At 34.2% G+C, this 20,786-nt stretch overlaps 1 protein-coding gene across 2 annotated transcripts in view; it reads left to right on the plus strand.

The window, feature by feature from the left end:
• Nucleotides 1–20,786, plus strand: part of KLHL32 (kelch like family member 32) — a 91,256-nt gene that overhangs the window by 23,568 nt on the left and 46,902 nt on the right. For both annotated transcript variants that reach the window (XM_081312792.1, XM_081312793.1), the window contains exon 5: nucleotides 8,001–8,099. In XM_081312792.1, the coding sequence (XP_081168918.1) occupies nucleotides 8,001–8,099 (99 nt within the window). The remainder of the gene's footprint in view (nucleotides 1–8,000; nucleotides 8,100–20,786) is intronic.

Here is a 20,786-nt window from a genome sequence, read left to right on the forward strand (position 1 = left end):
TCATTTGTCTGCAAATAAGAGAGCAGGGGCAGATTCCTGGGCTCACTTCTTTCAGGTCCTTCTCTCCTCCCGTCAGTCTCTTTGCCTCTACCATTCATCACTTCCAGCAGCCTGGTTTATTTACCTAGCTGCAAAGACAAGGCATGGATAGCTATTGGTTTACAACCACTCATTCAACTGTTTGAAGTTACAGCAGCACTGAACAAAGGGACTTATGATCTGTGTCTAAAGTTAAGGGTCGTTGCATCTCCCCCACAGTCATGTAATCAAAGTTGGGATGCTTGGCAGCCTGCACATACAATTGCAAGTCTTCAATTTTCCCTCCCCTTTTGGTCTCCTGCACTTCATGGCTCCTGATACCCTAACTGACCTTCACCATCTTCTTTCTCCCATTGCTGACCAAGCACGCCTGGCCAAGTCCTTCAATAGGCCCCTATGGGTTGCTGTCCTACAAACAGGTGGCTTCTTATTTCTTCTAAACTAATTCTGAACTAATCTTGCTTAAAGGAGTTTTGAAATTAAAACCCTAGGGTTGTAAGTGGCCAAATCCTGATTTATCTAATCCTGTCGTGAAACTCATGTAACATGTCAAAGAGGTCTTTTATGTTTTGTGTTATAAACATTATCTGCTGTATAAACAGTGCAAGGGGAGGAAGGGTTCAGCAAAGCAATATAACAGGTGTCCTGCTCAAATTCTTTTTATTATTATTATTTTTAATTTTTTTAAAATTTTTTTATTGAAAGGCTTTACAGTACATTTTTTAAATTCCCCCCCTTCCCCCCAACCCCCCCTACCCTCCCCTCCCCGACTTCCCAGAGCTGAATACAGGGTATAAACTTACAAACTTAAGCTAAAATATGCTAACAACAAAAATAAGATATTAAATTCTATCGCACTTTAACTCTCCATAAACATAACTATATTACTAACAAATAACAAATAACTAATAACACATCATATAAAACCACTACTTATTCAAATGCTAAATGAAACTTTTTAGTCCCATTGCTCAAATTCTTACATAGTTGTGAAGTTCATCCAATAAACCTCAGCTGATTACTTTCCCCAGAGTGGCATTTATTTTACAGAATTTATGGAAGGATAAAATTTCTAGCATGTGAAACATACATATAATGTGAGCTTCTTGTAGAAAACATGCCATGTAGATCGTGCACAATTGTTATATGATGCGGTGCACACTTTATTAAAATATGAAACTATGCTATAAACAATCAATTTACATTCTTCAAGCTGTTAGCCAAAAATAGTGCAGGTAGAGTTAACTGAAACAAAATAAAATAAAAATAAAACATTAATCCCATCTTAATTTTTTTGTCAATCATTGCTTAAGTATTTCTCCTTTTCTTGAAATATTTGAGATTATTGGTTATATTTATTTAAATAGTTTGATTTTTTTCATTGATCTCTCGATTTTTTTTCTTAAAAGCATACTGTATTCCAAATGTTTAAACCTGTCTTTGAAATGTAAAGCAGCCATAGCTGTTTGAATTTAGTTAAGTTTCTATTATGAATATATGCAGACTTTTTTTTGGTAATACAGCATATTCTGTTTTGGGTCTTTCTTTCCTATATAGTTGCCAAAATTTCACTTTTCCAATGTTGTGGTCCTATCATTTTAAATCCTAGTAGATTGTGATACTTTTTTACTATGCTCTCTTTTCTTTTAGTATAATCTCTGATTATACTAAACATATTTATGGTTTCAATTCAATTTTTATTTTTAAGATGCAATGCACACTTGATTGTTCATGAGAAGCTGATCCTACTGTGTTGTATTGACAGGTGTCTGGTGTCCTGTGCTGCATATAAAATATTTAATTAAACTTACTTTACTTAAGCTTAAGTATTTAATTACGCTTATTTCACACAAAACCCTATATCATTCTTTTACTTACTTGCTTATATATTTTGGATAGTATGAAATTAAACATTTCTTTTCTGGAGAAGGTGGATATCTTGAGACCTCTAGTGAAAACATTGGGTGTTGCAGGGATTTAGTATTAAAAATGTGAATTGGAAGGTATCTGATGAAGATTAAATACTTCCTGTTCATTAAAGGCTGGATTCATGATTCATGAGAATTTATAAATGATTTAGGCAGCTTCATAGGAAAATCACTCTATTGAGAAAGAATTATATTGAAATGCAGTCTTCATATGTAGCACTAATATTGCAAAGATGTGTAACATTTCAACATCACTGTGTATTTTTTGTTGTTTGATTAACCTTTATTTAATCTTTTTGTCAGCCTGGTTTTACAACTTTGTTTCAGAAGCATGCAGCTAGTAATGTAGTTTTCGGGAGGTAGCTGGGAATATAGAAAACCGCTATATACCCAACTTTGTCTATCGAATGGCAGTCACACAACAAAAATATTTTCTTGTGCTGATGTTTACCTTAAAATTATTTGGGAATTCTGATTGCCCTAACCTTTTCCCTGAAAATCCATACTTATGGCAAGTATGAATTTTTACTAATTAAAGCTGGTGCAGTGGCTACAGTTGCTCTTAACTGAGATAAAAATTGGCCATACCTAATAAATTCTGAATTACTGCATTGTCTTGTTAAGTCTCAGAAATCTTTTTTAGTAGCATATTTTGCCTAACACTGCTGGAGCACTTTTTAAAGTCTGTTTCATGTACCATGCATGAAAGACGCTGAAACTATGCACTGAAATTATTATAATAGACAATTTCTTAAGTTAGGTTGTGATAGGTTAATAAAAATAACTTTCTTTTTTTTATTGAAAAGTTTTACAGTACATTTTATCTTTAACAATCCCCCCCTCCCCCCACCCCTACCTAACCCTCCCTATCCCTCCCCCCCATTCCCCCTCCCCCCCCCACTTCCCAGAGCTAAGTACAAGGTATAAAAACAAAGAACAATCATAAACATCCATATGCTAAAAACAATAAACTATTAACTCTATCGCCCTCTAGCTCATATAAAATGACTACAAGCAATACTAATGTTACATATAAAAAGAAAAAAAAAGGAAAAAAGAAAAGGAAACTTATTCAAATGCTAAATGAAACTTTTTAGTCCCATATTTGTTCTGAATATAATCAATCCACTTTTTCCACTCCATAATATAACGTTCTTGCGAATGATCTTTCAAGTAAGCCGAAATCTTTGCCATTTCCGCCAGGTCAGAAACCTTTAGAGTCCATTCTTCTATAGTCGGCAGTTCCTTCTTTTTCCAATATTGACCTATTAATAGTCTTGCTGCTGTAATTAAATTCAACATCAACTTAATGTCCACAACAGTAGCATCTGTAATTATGCCCAGCAAAAACAATTGCGGACAAAACTTTATCCTTTGCTTGAAGATCTTCTGCATATTCCACCAAATTTTTATCCAAAAAGCCTTAACCTTTTTGCAGGTCCACCATATATGAAAATACGTTGCATAATAAAAATAACTTTCTTAACCATTTCCAATCTCCCATTGACATGATTTCCCAAAAAGATTCACACACATGATGGCAAATATACATGTCCCAAGGTAATATTTCAGAACCCAATCTAGGTCAGTCACGGGGACCAGAGGTTTAGACCAGTGGTTTGGGCTCCAGCACGAGTACGCAAGCTTGGAAGACTAAACCTCTGGTTCTGATGACCAGTCCAGATTGGATTCTGTCACACCACATGATATTCACCTCACACTAAAATATGTAACGTGAAACCATTTTCTTTCCCTCGGATCTCTATAAACCAGACTTGATTTATTCATTGGAACTTCATGAATATTTTTTAAGATGTTCCTCTGCTTTTAAAAGCTTTTGACATAAAACAGAGCCTGTCTGCTATGATATGATCAAGCAGTCCAATGCCGTAATTAGATTAATTGGATTGATTTTAAAATTAAAAAGATAAAATGTGGTTAATTTAAAAAGCTTTTTATTTTTCTTTATTTTTTTAATACTGCCTCATATGTTTTTGCACATGGATCTGAGAGATCCAGCCATGCATGGTAATATTACATCTCCATATTGTATTGACCCCCATTAATAACTAGAACCTATGAAATTTTGGGCCTTTATTGCCTCAGTATTGGTCTTCATTACTTCTTTTTTCAAAATAATAATACCAAATTAAAACCAGAGAGGGTACCGCAGTAATATTGCATATTTTTGGGGGGATTAGCTTTCTCATTAGGCAAAATGAGACTGTTTTTGTATATCATAAGACAGCAAACTGATGTGATCATCTTCTTTTACATAGATCATCTTTTTTTTCTGCTGCCACACACTGCTGGCTCATATTTAAGTGATTGTCCACTAGGACTCCAAGGTCCTTCTCACAGTTACTGTTTTTGAGCCATATTTCGTCGAATCTGTACTTGTACCTTGGTTTTTCCTGGCTGTGTAAAACCTTGCTTTTCTCCACATTAAACTTCATGTTGTTGGATAGGGCCCATTTGTGATCACCCAGAGCACAGCACAGAGGCAAAACAGTCAACTGGCAGTTCAAACTCCTTTATTTGCTCCAATTTTCCCCAAATGTTCCCACATTTCTGGCAAGCTGCAGAACAAAGTAAGTTACACACACCTTCAGCAGCCTCTGGCTGCAAGTAGTTTCACAAGTTTTTAACTCTTCAGGCAGGGAAAGTGTGTGTATGGAACAGCAGTCCTCCTTCAGGTTTTGACTCTCACACAGTTAGATTAGAAGAGTAATTTACTCAAGGCCACGTAGATAACAAGGAAAGAAACATACATCCAAAATCTTAACAAGTCTGTGGAAATACAAGCTTGCCTGAGCAGTTTCAGAAGAGAAGCCAAAGTTCAATCCGAGGTCTTTGAACACTAAATCAAGTTTGTCAGCCAGTCCAACAGTAAGAGTTTCAGGGTTTCCAAGCAGAAATCACAACACAGAACAAGAGATCAGAGAGTTGTTTCCAAGATCAGCAACGGCACACAAAACTCCAAGCATTCAGCATTTGTTCCCGACAAATGCCCCTCCCCACAGTGTCTCCTTAAGTCTCAGTCTCCAGGTGTGCCTTGTGGAGAGGGGCGGGGAGCTCTCCTCTTGAGTCGTTGAGCCTGTCTGCATTGTTCCCTCCTTCTCTCCACTCTTTGTGCTCTAGGATCAGGAGGGGGTGGCCCTTGCTCATCACCTGAGTTCAGTCTCTTATGTTCATTCTGTCCCAATCCTGAAAGCCCCTGGCCTGCCTCAGCCTGCTCTTCCCCACATTACTCTGAAGCTACAGACACCCCTCCCTCGACCTCCATCGGCTCTGGTTCCAGCTCATTTTCCTCAGCAGACTCAGTCTCCGACCGGAGCATGACACCATTGTTAAAGTCTGTCAAGATCTTTTTGGATTCTGAGCTTGTCTTCTGGGTTGTTGGCTATTCCTGCCAGTTTAGTGTCATCTGCGAATTTCATGAGATCCCCTTCTATTCCCTCATCTAAGTCATTTATGAAGATATTGAAGAGTACTGGGCCTAAGACAGAACCTTGTGGTATTGGTGTTAGGCTGGTTGGTCTGTAGTTTCCTTTTTTGAAGATGGGAACCACATCAGCTCTTTTCCAGTCCTCAGGTAATTCCCCGATGTTCCAGGATTTTTGAAAGATATAGTACAATGGTTCTGAGATGACATCTGCCAACTCCTTTAGAACTCTGGGATGTAAACCATCAGGTCTCAATGATGTATATTTGTCACGATCAGATAAGTGCTCTCTAACCATTTTCTTGTTTATTTTAATTTTTATTTCTAGTCTGTCTTTTATAGTTAGGTTTTTGGTAGATTGGACTATAGTTTCTTTTTGCGTGAAGGCTGATGTAAAGAATGAGTTAAGCAACTCTGCTTTCTCTCTACTGCCTGTTATTTCCTTGCCATCATCTCTCTTAAGTGGACCTACTGTTTCCTTGACTTTTTTCTTGTTATTTATATCTTTAAAGAAACTTTTTAATATTATTTTTGACTTTTGTTGTAAGTCTTTTGTTCATTCTGAGCCTTAGCTTTCCTGACTTCATCTTTGCAGATTCGGGCTATATGCTGATATTCTGCCTTAGTTTGTGCTCTTTCCATTTTTGCACTCGTCACTTTTATCTTTCAGTTTATCAGACAGATCTTTGTGCAACCATGCTGGTTTTTTCTTGGTTTTCTTGGTTTTCTTTTTCAATGATATTGTGCTGGATTTTGTGATCATATTTTCCAGAGTTTCCCACACTTCTTGAGTTGTTTTCCTCTTCAGGATTTTCATCCATGAAATTTTTTTAGGCTCTCTCTGAGATTGTTAAAATCAGTAAAGTTTAAGACACTGGCTGTATTATGTTCTATTGCTTGTGTTTGCATTATATTGAATTCCAATATGACGTGGTCACTCTCGCCCAAAGTTCCAGCTATTTCAACTCCTCTATCACTTCTTCTCTGTTAGTGAGAATTAGGTCTAGTATAGCTTTTCCTCTAGTTCCCCCCTCTATCTTTTGGATGACAGAGTTGTCAGCTAGGTTGGTTAGGAATCTGTTTGATCTCCCACTTGTTGCAGAGTCTGTCTCCCACATGATATCAGGGTAGTTAAAGTCTCTCATTATTACTGCGGTATATTTCCTCTATACATTCAACTCGGAATGAAAAAAAATGATTATAAGTTTAAGAATGTAAAGAATTTGAGGTAAACAGTGAAAAGCTAAATATGTTTTTTGATCTAAGAAACTTATAAATGGATTAATGGTCCAGATAAATTTGGAATATTGACTTTTACTAAGTGTTTGGAATTAACTAAAATAGTTTCTTATGGGAAACAGGCTTATTTTGGCTATCCTGGCTATTGTAAATCACAACAAAGGTAAGTTATTTTATGATTTTAGAAACTGAACACTAGAGGGGACTAAAGATTCTAAGCAGAAGAGAGAGAAAATGCAAGCCTGTTCTTGATGTTAGTTAATACTGGAACTTACAAAATGCTACAAATATTATCAGAAACGTTAAAGGAAATCTTTAAAGAATGGAGCCAGAAACTAGTAACTACAATATCAATAGTCAGTAATGTCTGCTTCTGTGGATAGACTACTGTATGTCCAAAATATATTAATGAAGAAATGACAGATGTGAACAAATTTCGTCTGAAAAGACAGAGAAAGTACAAAGTGTAGAACTACAAATGACTGTTCTAGAGCAGGGGTCTTCAAACTTGGCCCCTTTATGACTTGTGGACTTCAACTCCCAGAATTCCTCAGCCAGCGTGCCTGGCTGAGGAATTCTGGGAGTTGAAGTCCACAAGTCATAAAGGGGCCAAGTTTGAAGACCCCTGTTCTAGAGAATAATTTGGAAAAGGACCCTTTACTAGATACATAAAAGAAACTGGCTGAAATTTTAAAAACTAAATGGAAATACAGACTAAGTCAGCCTCTAAGTGTTCTCTTATTGGATCTACAAAAGAGGCTTGTTCCATCCTTGAAGAAATCTGCAGTGGGATAAAGAAGATTAACGATAAATTAAATCCCATGACAATATTTGAATTAAAGATTAAGGTTCTTAGAAGTAAAGGAAAGAAATAAAATTGATTTATTTAATCAAGGTTAAAATAACACATTGTTTTGCACAGCTGCGGTAACCTTTCATGGACTTTTTGTTGATACCAGGATTGAAAAATTGATGCTTTATGGATCTGCTTATTAAATTATCAATTAATAACAGATGTTTAACAATTTATGTGTAATCTTGTAAGGGCGAATAGTTACTAAATTTGTTTATTTATCTGATGAAGCTTAGAAGTCATTTTTTATGTATTTTCTTTTATTATATTTCTTTTTTTCCTTCATCTTTTACTGCACTTTTTATTCCTTTTTCCATTCTTTTCTCTATTACTTATTTATTATGCCATTTGAGTTTAGTTGTATTCATATTTACTGTTGTAATAATTTTTTTTATTAAAAATTACATTAAAAAATAAGAAATGATACTTTGCATGTTTTCCAGAACATTTTTACAGAGAAATTTTAAAGCTTTGATTTTGTTTTCTTTGCTTAAAGGTTCTGCTGGAGCCAGGTGTGATTCAGGATGTGCTTGCTGCAGGTAGCCATCTCCAGCTGCTGGAAATGCTTAGTTTATGTTCACACTATCTTATCCAGGTAAGGATAATAACATGGATATTTTTCTTTGTTTTGCTGAGAGTTCAAATGCTATATAAGGATGAATTTCAAAGTACAGTACTTGTAGCTCAACGTGATAATTACCATGAATTAGCATGTATTTGTCAAAGACAAATCTTGCTAGACTAAGATTTAATAGATAATGAGTAAGGTGTATCTTTAATAATAGATTTAATAGATTGTGAGTAAGATATATCTTTACCTCAGTAACCCATTTGACAAAGTTGTAATTGGTAACAATTAAGTATGGGCTTGGTGGTATGATAATGAAGATAGTCTGCCTTGAAAATGTGCTCAAAAACTATATATGTGGTTGGAGGAAATACTTACCAAATTGAAACATGGAAGGAAATTGGGCAAAATAGCTAATATACTAGAAGGGAGAATTAAATTCAAATACTCTAGAAGACAGCAATAAAATTCAAATCTGTCTTGATAGGTTAAAGAAAGAGGCTGAAGAACCACATGACATTTAACAATTTAGTTATTCTTAATTAAAGATATTTCCTATAATAAATACTGACTTTCATTAGTCCTACAACTTGAAATGAAAAGCATTCACAATTAAATTCTTTTTGTTAAGCTACAGTGGTGGTGATGCATTCAGGCTTATCTAATCCATTTTTTAAGAATTTCATTACTAGCATTTTAGTACAATTTCCTGCTCCATGCAGAGATCCAAATTACATGATTCACAATAAATGAAAAAAATAGCCTCTCAGGGAATTTTTACAACTATTACTCGTAATGTTTTGATTTTTTCCTTAATATTAAACTATAATAAGTTTCATAAAGCTTAACTAGATTGTTCCATGTCTTGACATAGTTGATGCAGAACATATTTTTTCTTTGTGACATCTTTTTAGGTACTTATAGAAGAGTTACTGTTATTCATCCATCACCACTATCAATTCTATTCACATATCTTTTAATTTCTTTTATAGGATTTATTTTCAAGTCTTCTAATCGTACACATTGTTCTACCTGGCCTAAATCCTCTTTAAAGAGTGGTGGTCTCAGGTGGACAAAATACTTAATGTGCAGTATGACCACTGAAAAATAAAACATGATCAATACTTCTATTTGGTAACTATACTTTTAAAATTTGGCCGAAAATTGATTGATGTATTTTACATCCATAATACCTTGCTGATTTAAGGTCAGTTAATAATTACTTTTCTAATACCTTTTTTACAAATATATATATATATATATAATTAATATATAGAGAATTGATATCACTTTCACTTTATTATATAACTAAGGTTACAAATATGCCAATGATATTCTTAAAATGAGGAAAATTAAAACCATGATCAAAATATCAAAGTTATAACTTTGATATATAATCCAGGGAAATCATGGATATTTGTTTCTTCCTTTAAATTTAATTTGTTAATCTGTTTAAAATATTTAACTAGGACCACCTAAATATTTAATCTGTTTAAAATATTTAAACGGAACCACCTAAAAGAGCAATTATTCCTTTTCATGGGGATAGTTTCAACCATGTCTTAATATCTTATTTCCTCTGGACAATACATAAATATTTTTGTCAACTAAATATTTTCCATTGATTTTCCTAGAGGTAATTATCTTCATCCATTAGGACCTTCTTTACAATTAATATATCATAGTATTTGATTTATTCCTATTGATTATATAAACAGAACATTTACCCTATAACTATGGAGTCCTTAGTGCTGTACAAGGTTGTTTGTTCGCTTGGAGATCTTTCCTTATCAGACTAGATAATATCTTCAACACTGAAATATTATGTAGTCTGCTAAGGAAAGATCTGCAAGCAAACAGCCAAACTCAAGGAACACTAGGAACTTCACAGTTCAACCCTGAGCTACAGCATTAACTGTTTAATTTCTGCAAATTTACAGAAAGAATGTGGATACTCATTAAAGATACTATTATCCATATATATACAATAACAGCAAGTTACATTCAAATTTGGGTAATGAATTTCTTGAATTTCCCCAGTTTGTCTTATTAAGCATAGTAAGGGTTTAACATGAAATTTAAGGGAGATAAAGGAATCCTTGATACATGCCACTTTGCAATTTAAGTACCAGTGAGATAATCCCATTATTAATTACTTGAGCAGAGGGATTAGAATAATAAACTGCTATGTATGAAATAATTTTTGTAGGAAATCAAAACTTTTACCTTTCTTGAACTAAAAACATAATTTGCAGGACTGTATATTGAAACCTTTTTCTGCATTCAACAAAGCTAAAAGTGATGCTAAGTGTTTACTAACAAAGCTAGTATGTAAACTAAGTTTAATTTTATCTGGGTCATGATGTATTTATAGAATCAGATTGTGTAATATTGTTTATTATAGGTAAATAAACTTCTCTAATCTTCTTGCAATGCATCTGTTAAAATCTTAGCAACAGCACTTAATAGAGATAGCAGGCAATACTGTGCAGTGTTCGGGTCCTTATCAGCTTTCAAACTTTCAGTTACTTAAGCTTCATAATAAGAAAATGACAGGGCCTTCCCTCCCACCCCCAATAAAATATTTAATATATTTTCAAAAGCATAGAGATTCCTTTTTTTATCACATTCTGTAGATTCTCCATCTGGCCCAGAAGTCTTTTTGGGTATTGTTATGTCAATAGTATCATAGATTTTCTGCAGTGTTATAGATGCAACTAAATTCTCGGAATTAGGATTTCTGGATAATTTATTGCATTTTTAAAAAAAAATCCTTGTTGCCTATAACTCTATTAGGGCAGCGCAGTGGCTCAATAGTTAAGATGCTGGGCTTGTTGCCTGGAAAGCTGGCACCCCAAGTTCAAGACCGGAGTGTCACATGATGGGGGGAGTTCTCGTACTCACCCCAGCTCCTGCCAACCTAGCAGTTTGAAAGCATGCAAATACAAGTAGATAAATAGGTACCACCTTGGTGGAAGATAACAGCGCTCCATGATGTCATGCTGACCATATGACCCCAGAAATGTCTATGGACAGTGTTGACTCAATGACTTTGACACCGAGATGAGCACTGCTCTTTATAGTCGGCAACGACTCGCAGAGTGAAATCTACAGGAACTCCTTTTTTATAACTCCATTTGCTGAAATATAAAACGTAAAACTTGAAAATTAATTTCATTATAATTTCTATGAATTGAATCTTTTTAGCAGACATTATGTTACCTTTTTTCAGATGTTTTCGATGAAAAACCAATAACTCTCTGTTCCAATATGTTTGTTTCATTGGTTTTTATGAAATACTCATTTCCAATGCATATAATTGATCTGGCTGTAACTTAAAGAATCTAAAACATAATATACATTCTGAGTTTGATTTGTAGAATACAGTTTCAGGGCTTCTTTTAATTGCAGTTTTCATATTCTATGCTGCAGCGCACACATCTTTTTCCTCCAGGAGGTGTAGGCTATTATCTCACCATAAATATATGCTTATCCCAATCTGCCCTCTCTATTTATTTGAGGGGAAAAAAGAGTAAAAAAAACCTGCACTATATCTTTTTTTGCAGTTGTTCAACAAATTGAGAGTCTTCCAGCAAAGAATTATTAAAATATCATCCAATGAGATTCTACTTTTCAAAACCAATGATAATACTACTGGTGTGTGATCAGAAATGAGCTTGTTTAATTTAGTTTGTTATGGTTGTAGATCAGAGTAACTTCAAATAATAAAATAGGTACATCAAAATTGAAACAGAAGTAAAATAATATATCAGAACTCGTATGAAAATTACATTAACTTAAATTACTTGCATGTACGCTATCTGAAGCAACTGTTTACATTCCATCATTGCCAGTATAGAGAAACTGACTGTATTTCCTGACATTTCTACCTCCTGATCAGCTCACAGGAGACTGAGAGACCATTGTTAATCCTGCTTAAATACTGGGTTGTGATGGGAGAAATGCATACAGACACACAGTAAATTTCTCTATAAAAGAATACAGTGCAACACTGCGTGATCTACAATTTGATCTTCCCCTATCTAAAAGTTAAGAATAGATGCTATTCTTTAGGAACATTGCAAGATCTGTTCTGTAAAAGAGCAGACAGAAGAGTGGGGCAATGTAAAAGCTCTTCTTATAAATTACGTTAAAATTAATTTTAAATGAATAGATAACACATGCTACGTGTGCTTGAGTTTCAATGAATGCTACTCCAGTCTCTGCTGAAAGGACTGGGTTTGGGATGCATTGTGGAACCAGAAATAAATCCTTTTGAAAACCTAATCAGACAACTTCTAAAAAACTTCTTGTAGTCACATGTTTGAAAGGCACAAGATAGCTACTGTATACTTCCAACTTTGACTTCCAACCCTTTCTTTTTTTTATTAAAGAGTTTTACAAAAAATTTTTTTACAATACATATCCCCAAAACCCACCCACCCCAAACCACCCCCCTTCCCCCCCCCACTTCCCAGAGCTGAATACAGGGTTATAGATATAATAATCATATTCTAACTAATATTATCCATTATAAAATTAACCAAATTCATAATGTGCTTTAACTCCCCTTTAACATAGATACATTCAAATTATTAAGAACATAATAATAATAACTTAAACAAAAATATAATCAATACTAATACTAAAATTAATAACAATCTAAAATCTACTCATAAGCTAAATGGAACTTTTTAGTCCCATATTTATTCTGAATATAATCTATCCATCTCCTCCAAACTGAAATATATCTTTCTTGTGAGTGATCCTTCAAATAAGCAGAAATCTTAGACATTTCTGCAAGGTTCGATACCTTAAGTACCCATTCTTCTGTAGTAGGCAAACTATCCTTCCAATATTGTCCCACCAGTAACCGTGCTGCTGTTATCAAGTTCAACATCAAATTAATTTCTTTAGTATCATAATCTACAACAATACCCAATAAAAACAATTGTGGAGAAAACTTTATCTTTCTCTTAAAAATCTTTTGAATGTTCCACCAAATTTTAATCCAAAAAGCTTTTATATTTCTACGTCCACCACCACATATGAAAATAAGTAGCATCTAAACTACCACATCTCCAGCATTTAGACTGTAGGTTAGGATACATGTTAGACAACTTTTTGAAATCCAAATGCCATCTATAAAACATTTTATAAAAATTTTCTCTTAAATATTGAGCCTGAGTAAATTTAACATTTCTGACCCAGATTACCTCCCAAATATCCAACGGAATTGGTTCCTGTATGTTTTGTGCCCACTTTATCATACAATCTTTAACCAATTCCGTTTCCAAGTCCAATTCAATTAAAACATTATATATCCTCTTTATATGCGCACGATTTAAATCTCTAATTCGTTTTGCTAAATTTTCATCTGTAATTGTGGACTTCCAACCCTTTCTGTTCACTGGATGTATAAGTTACCTCCTTTCATATGAAAAAGACTTAAAATGTCCACTCTCCATTAATCCTGTTGGGAAATTAATACATATTGTAATTGTTTTTCCATGCAGGATTCATACTAATTGTTCCTGCATTTTAAACTAGTTTCATTTAAAAGTTGCTTTTTCTTTCATGACTATTTTCCCCCCAAGATTAATTGTTGAAGCATCAACTTTTGTCCCACATTCAGAATTCTCATTTATCTTTTTTCATTCACTAATTTCTCAGTTTTCATCATAAACAAATCAGTCGTGCTTTTTGGTTCATTCCTTTTTTCATATGTATGTCTAAAATAGAGGTCTTCTTAAACTCTGTATCTGAAATGTATCATTTTCTCAGAAGATGCTCATCTCTCCTCATTCTCATTCATTCTTAGGCTCCAAATGGCCTAGGTTTTTTTGTATTCAGTTCACATTTACTCAGGATGCTATGTGTTTTTTCTCCAGACTCACTCCCTGTTCTTCCATTTTCATCATTCACTAGAACGCAACAAGTAGTTATCTTTAATCTAAGGTTTCATACTTCATCAATACCAAACTGGATGATAACAATACATACTTTCTATTACATATTATATAATCTTTTTTCATTTAATTTATGCTTTCCCTGCATGTATTCTTCAATTCTATTTCGTAAAACCAAACTATCTTCATGTATACCTATGGTATTATTTGTCTTTTTATTTTACAAAACCACAACATATCTATTTTGCTTGTCTGTTTTCCTTTATTCATTAATTTATGAGGGAGTCCTTGGTGCTCTCTGAGCTTGGCTGTTTTCTTGCAGACATTTTGTTACCCAAACTAGGTAACATCATCAGTGCTGATGATGTTACCTAGTTTGGGTAACAAAATGTTTGCAAGAAAACAGCCAAGCTTAGAGAGCAACAAGAACTCCTCATTTCAACCTGGAGCTACAAATATTTTCCTTTTTTGGTATCATTAATTTATGCCTTTTGTTAGATACAAATTACAATATGTTCCATATGCCTTACTCATCAGTGGATAGCTAATTGCCTTCTAGCTAATGATGATGATAATGCTAAAAGGGAATATAATGGTTAGTTTGGGCATCTTTTATCCAAAAGCCATGGTTAACCCGAGTCAGGGTCTCATTCTTCTATGCAGGATAAGCTCTATAATGTTGAAACTACTTTGCAAACAACAATATAATATTGTTTTCTCCATTTCATTGCTTAGGAGGTACATGCACTGTCCTGATACTGAAGGTGTAGTCAAAGCTGAACCATTCCAATGCCTTGGACTGGCCAGTCCTTTGCACAAAATTTGGACCATATGGTTCTTTCTATTTAATCTCTTAAGTTAAGTTCTGTTTGAATTCATTTTTTTAAAAAAACAATTTAATAATTTTTAAAAAATAATTATAAAAAGTAATTAAAATTTAATAAAGCAAAACAAGAAAATTCTAACAGTGTAATGTTAATTTCCACCAAATAAAAAAGTCCTAATTTACAACTGTCTGCAGGCTTTGCGTTCAAGCAGTTACTTTAACTAATAGATTTCACAGGGTGGACAATTCTTTTCCTTTAAAAAAAAGTCAAATAGGACATAGGAGTCATTGGATAAAGCAACCTCCGTATGGATATGCATCAAGAACTTGCATTTGAATATTCCTTGTTTCTGGTATGATGAGATGATATTGAACTGTACATTTTTCATGCAATATATGCTTTAATTTATATTTCTTGATAAGGAGAACTGAGCAATATATTAAGAGGTATCCCATAACTGCCATCACATTTCAACTAAGAGAAGTTGCTTGCTTGAAGAGCAGCATCAGATTATAAAGAGTTCCTGAATACCCAAGAACTCTTTTTTTTTAAGAGAAATCCCTGTTATTATTACCAATGAACAGTAGATGGCAGTATGAGCCTACTAGTCTGAATAAATTAAGGCATTAGAAAGGGGGGGAAATGAAAAGAAATTATTTATTTTGCTCCATATTAGTCTTGTGACCTAATCAGTAAAAAAGTCATTATTCACACAACACTGGGCAATATGCATTGTAATTTTTAACAAATAATGGGGAACTGTTAACGGTTTCACAGGAAATACAGCCCTGTCTTGTGCAGCAGTGGTCATTTATCATTGCACTTTGTGAAATCTCTCATTTGTTCTAATTTGAATGTAAATGACTCTAAGGTTTTACAAATAAGGTGACAGACTCACATAAATGTAATTGCAGGGTTCATCTCTCTCTTTTTATATATCACTCATTAAGTTATGAATTAAATACATCGTATTAAACCAGGGGCATGTCCAATGATGATATTGTAATGGCAAATTACTCCATGCTATTAGAGGTGTATTTTTTATTCATGGACATTAATTTGTCATTAAACGGCATTAGTTTAGCACTTTTATGTGGGAGACGTGACCTGAAAGAGGAGACCTGCTGCTGTAATGCAAGAGAAGAGAAATATGAATACCGGATACATGTCACTCTTTAAGCTCTTCAAATGAAATGGAGGAAAATTTATATCAGCTTCTCTAGGCCTATCCACCCACATGAACAAATTCTTTTTTAAATTGGTTTTTATCCATGTTCAGAGACACCTCTGAAGAACGAGTGGCCTTCATTTTTAAAATCCCGTTTCCCATTCGAAAGATACAGAGAGAGGTTAAGATGGGGAAAACATTAAGTTCATCTCCACAAGTCTCCCAGATCTTTGCTGAGTTTTGACTGATTACTCCTTTCAGCAATCAAAAATAGAGAGAATAATCTATTTTGCTTTTAGTAAGGAAAAGTAACTTATTTGGTGGGCTATTGTTGTATTCTATAACAATACTGTATACCTGAATAGAAAACAAAAAATCCAAAGCATTGCCTTCAATTTTTTTTTTAAAAAAACACCTATTTGGATTTAATTGATTCTTTCAGAAATATTTAAGCAAAAGTTAAATTCAGGGCTTTTTTCCTCATAGAATGCTCAGAACGGAGTTCCGGCACCTTTTTTGGATGGAACCTTGTAGGGTAGGCAAGGTGGGTTGTATGACATGTGTGAGTTCCGGCACCTTTTTCTTTTACAAAAAAGGCACTGGTTAAATTGATAGGAGAAAGGAAGACTTTTGGCATAAGGTACTAACGTTTAAACTCTGTCCACCCTTCCTTCTCCTCAGTTCTGCCACTGAAGAAGGATTCACAATATATTTGGTGGGATCTGTATGCACCAATAATTAGTTGCATATCAATGGTTTGTGATGGGCGTATACTAAACGTGAAGAAAGATATTATAAGTGGGAGGAAAATGAACCCTCAAGTCCTAAGGTTTTTCAGTCTCTAACCATGATAAAAAAAAGAGAGAGCTTCCTTTTTCTAGCATTCTTGAGGCACTGAAGGAGACAAGGTGGATCAAGGTTAAAAGCACTTGGGAGTGCGTAAATTAAAGCAAAGTATAGTTAGTACCGAAGTGACAACAGGCCAAATACTGAAAAGAGAAGCAAAAGCAAAATGGAGAAAAAGAAATCAAGAGAGGGAATACGGGAACGCAAGGGATGCATCTGAATCCTTAACTGCACTCATGGGATAATAATACCATTATATTTGCCATTGTCTCTAAGATTAAGTCTTTCAGGACATTTACTCAAATACCAATGGTAATGAATTGAAGATGCCAGAAAACACTTAACATTTGGTCTAATTCCTTTTTGTGTCCGTGGGTTTGCGCCCTGCAAAGCATTTCTATTCATAGAGGTAAAATGACATTTAAGACTTTGAAGAGTTGATATAGCTGTAATGTTTCAATTCCTATTTTCACTAAGACTGACTGATTCTCTGAAGCATCTCTATGAAATCTTAAAAAAAAATCATAGAGAATCTTAAATGGCTTCTGTGAAATCAGTTGTAGGCTTAAATTTCTTTTTACCGCATTTCGCATTTAGTAAATCTAAAAAATGCTATGTTCTTCCTCTCTTATCTTCAAGCATGCGTATATGTATTTGGGACAGAGGGAAAAATTATATATATTTTATGTATGATTTCCACATAATTTTAGTAAAATTGTCCACTGAATTACATGTGTTTATATGTACCGTATATTGGAAATGGAGCAGTAATACCTTGACATACAATTGTTCTCTAATCCAAAAATAAAGCAGGTGGAGTAACAACTGCCTTGGATATTAATGGCTTGGAGCAGCAATGGAATTCTAAAGCTGTATACACTTTTTCTGTCTTAATTATGCATTCATTAGAAGCTTTTATACCCAACAGAATAAAGTAAATATTTTTTGATCTCTGTAGTGTGCTCCCAGATTGTAGATTTGCACAGCAGGATCTTGATAATCTGAATAAATTGTATTTCCCCAAGGAGTTTATCTTTCAAATAAGGTCATAAAGAAGTACAGCCTCTCCCCATAGTTCTCCTTGTGTTTTTCTTTCCTTTTTATAGAACAGCACACAGGAACAGAGGTATATTGTACTCAGTTCAGTTGTGTGTGTGGTTGTCATTAACTTTCATTTATCAGCCTGTTATTGATATACATCCTTTTCTGTAGCATATGCAGTGATTAAAAAAACAAAGGAAAAACAAATGTGAAATAATGCTATAAGAGAAAGCTCATTTGTTGTTATCTTGTGTGGTGTTTTACATCCCTCTTACTGTGTGTGTGTATGTTTATGTCTGTGTGAATGTACACATTTCTACTGTAAGGGGCATACCTATTTCGACCTGCATGTCATGTAAATGTATAAAACACGTACAGCATTATGAAATATGAGAAACAATTGAAAAATATTATGGTAGTTAATTCATATTGCCAATCGAATATGAGAAAATTATTTATCAATTGTTAAATTGCTCAGCAAACTATTCTTATGCATGTTTAGTCATAGCTAAGGCTCCATGAATTCAATAGTATTTCCAGAAAAATGTTATATTAACATTGATAAGTGTATGTTTTATTGTTTATGGTAAACCTGTAAGACATATTGGTGGTTGGCACTACACAAAGTCTAATCAATAATAATACTGTATTGTAATTATAGTACAGCCATTGTCAGTTTTAATTATTATGTAATCTTTGCACACTGAATACATGTTAATTTGTATAATAAATAAATGAGCAATGTGTACATGATTTAAGCAGGGAGAATAATATCCCTCCTTGGAATTTGTTACATTTAGTAGGCATAGTTGGGATTGTACCATGAAAACATAAGGACAGCAATTTCAGTTTAGTTGCATGCTCTGTTTTAATTATAAGCAAAGTAAGCAAGGTAATTATAACACAAACTTGTTTATTTATTACTGCTCTTTGTATGCTGCCTGCTAGTGTGAGTGTTGAAAAGTGCAATAGCCTGTTTTCAGTAGTGACTGTGATGGATGATTAGCAGTGGGCTTGTTTACATGTCAGACTTAAGAGTGAGCCTAAAGACTAGTGATTCTGTGTAAGATTTGAAAACTGAATGGGGAAAATTGGTGTTTCCTGAAGTTTTCTGTGGTATTACAGTCCTACCTAAAAGCAACAGAAGATCAACATAAGGGAATAGAAATTGGAATGCTGGCTGTTTAGTTGGAGAAAGAGGATGGTGCAAGAATGTTGAGGTGGTTCAATGTAGAAGATTAAGGGAACAATGGAATGTGCTTGGGAATCTCTAAAATAAGTTACCTGAATGGGTGCAGAAAATTGTACAGTTGCAAGAAACTGCTGTGACTTGATTACAGACTGGGTTTTTGGAACATATGATCATTAGATTTGGGCAATGCTTGAAATTTGATTCAAATTACGTTTTATAAAATACTCCTTTTGAAACAACATTTTGAAACAATTTCTAGCATTGAATCAAGTATCTTTTAATCTTTTCAGAAAAAAAATCAGGAATGATTGGGATTTGATGGCATTTTGATTTTGTAAAGTCTCAAACATTGTAAGTGTGGACTAAGTACAGGGGTGGGCTGTGTGATGTCTGACACTAACACGACAATTTGGAGGCTGGTGTGCTGTCTTTTTCTCATCCTTGCAATTTCTAATTTATAAGTGGTGGAAGGGCAATATTCCAAAAATGTATTGTGATGATGATACCTTTGAACATATCCAACTGAAACTGTGGAAGGATTAATTTCCTCAGAAAGGTTTACCATCCCTGTTATTTTCACTCAGTTATGCCTAAAAAGAAGATTCTTCAGGCATTTTGATGTTTCCTCAATACAACTTAACATTCTTTTATCAAATAGAAATTTGAAATGTGAATCAGTCTGAATCAAGTCAGATTTCAGATTTTAAATTCAAACTGGAACTTGTCTGATTTAGATACTCCAAATTGTTGCTAGTTTTCACTGGTTACAACCCATGTCACTTAAATAGTGTAATTGTACAATAGTTTAACATATGTAGGAGATTGCACTTCTTGTATGAATATCCTTGGTCCACAGGAACATAGGCAAGGATAAGAACCATTCTGGTTAATAACTTGAACTTTCATTTATGAATAGTAACGTACAAAACTTTGGGCATTCATTGTAACATACAGAACAAATAATATCTTTAAAAGAACTATCACAAATTTTGGGCATTCATTTCAATGTACAGAACACATCTGTCTAAAAGAACTATCACAAATAAATACATTCATAGAATTGGAAGGAGCCGTTCAGTCCATTGAATTTAATCTTCATAAATAGTATGATCCAGATTGAAGTGATCCAAACAGATCTTCTAGCCTCCAGTTGAACACATTCCAATATAAATTAGCTCATCGTGTTTCTTGGTATTTGGTTCCATTATCAAATTGCTCTTACTACTAGGACTTGTTTTTTAATTTTTATAATCAGCCAGAATCTGACTTCTTTTAACTTAGCAGATGCAATAAAAAAGCAAGTTGGAATTGGTTTGCTGGTGTGGGGAGGTCCTGAGTGAGAAGGGTCTTCAAAGATGTTAACATGGCAACATTTCATGGCGAATGTGAAAGTCAACCATGAGCAAAGCCCTTTGGATGATTTTGCGGTTCAGTGTAGGCTGCTTGGCTGTCTAGAATTGGTTGTGAACCAGCATTGGAATAACTGCAGTTAAAGACTTCTGATCAGCTGTTTGGTGGTATGCAGCGATAAGTGGAGGCAATGCCATTCATCTAATGAACACTTGTCAGTAGTGTGCTGGCAACAGTGATGGAACTGACTGTGTTCTTCAGGTGATGGTGGCTAGTTTAGTTGGGTTAGCTTTTCCATTTCTACTTGTGGCGGTGGTGATAGCAAGTCCAGGGCTACCTCCTTAGAATTTTGATGGGCGTGAGCACCCAATGACAGTTTTG

This window comes from Vipera berus (genome assembly GCF_964194415.1).
Source record: "Vipera berus genome assembly, chromosome: 1".
Classification (NCBI taxonomy): Eukaryota; Metazoa; Chordata; class Lepidosauria; order Squamata; family Viperidae; genus Vipera; species Vipera berus.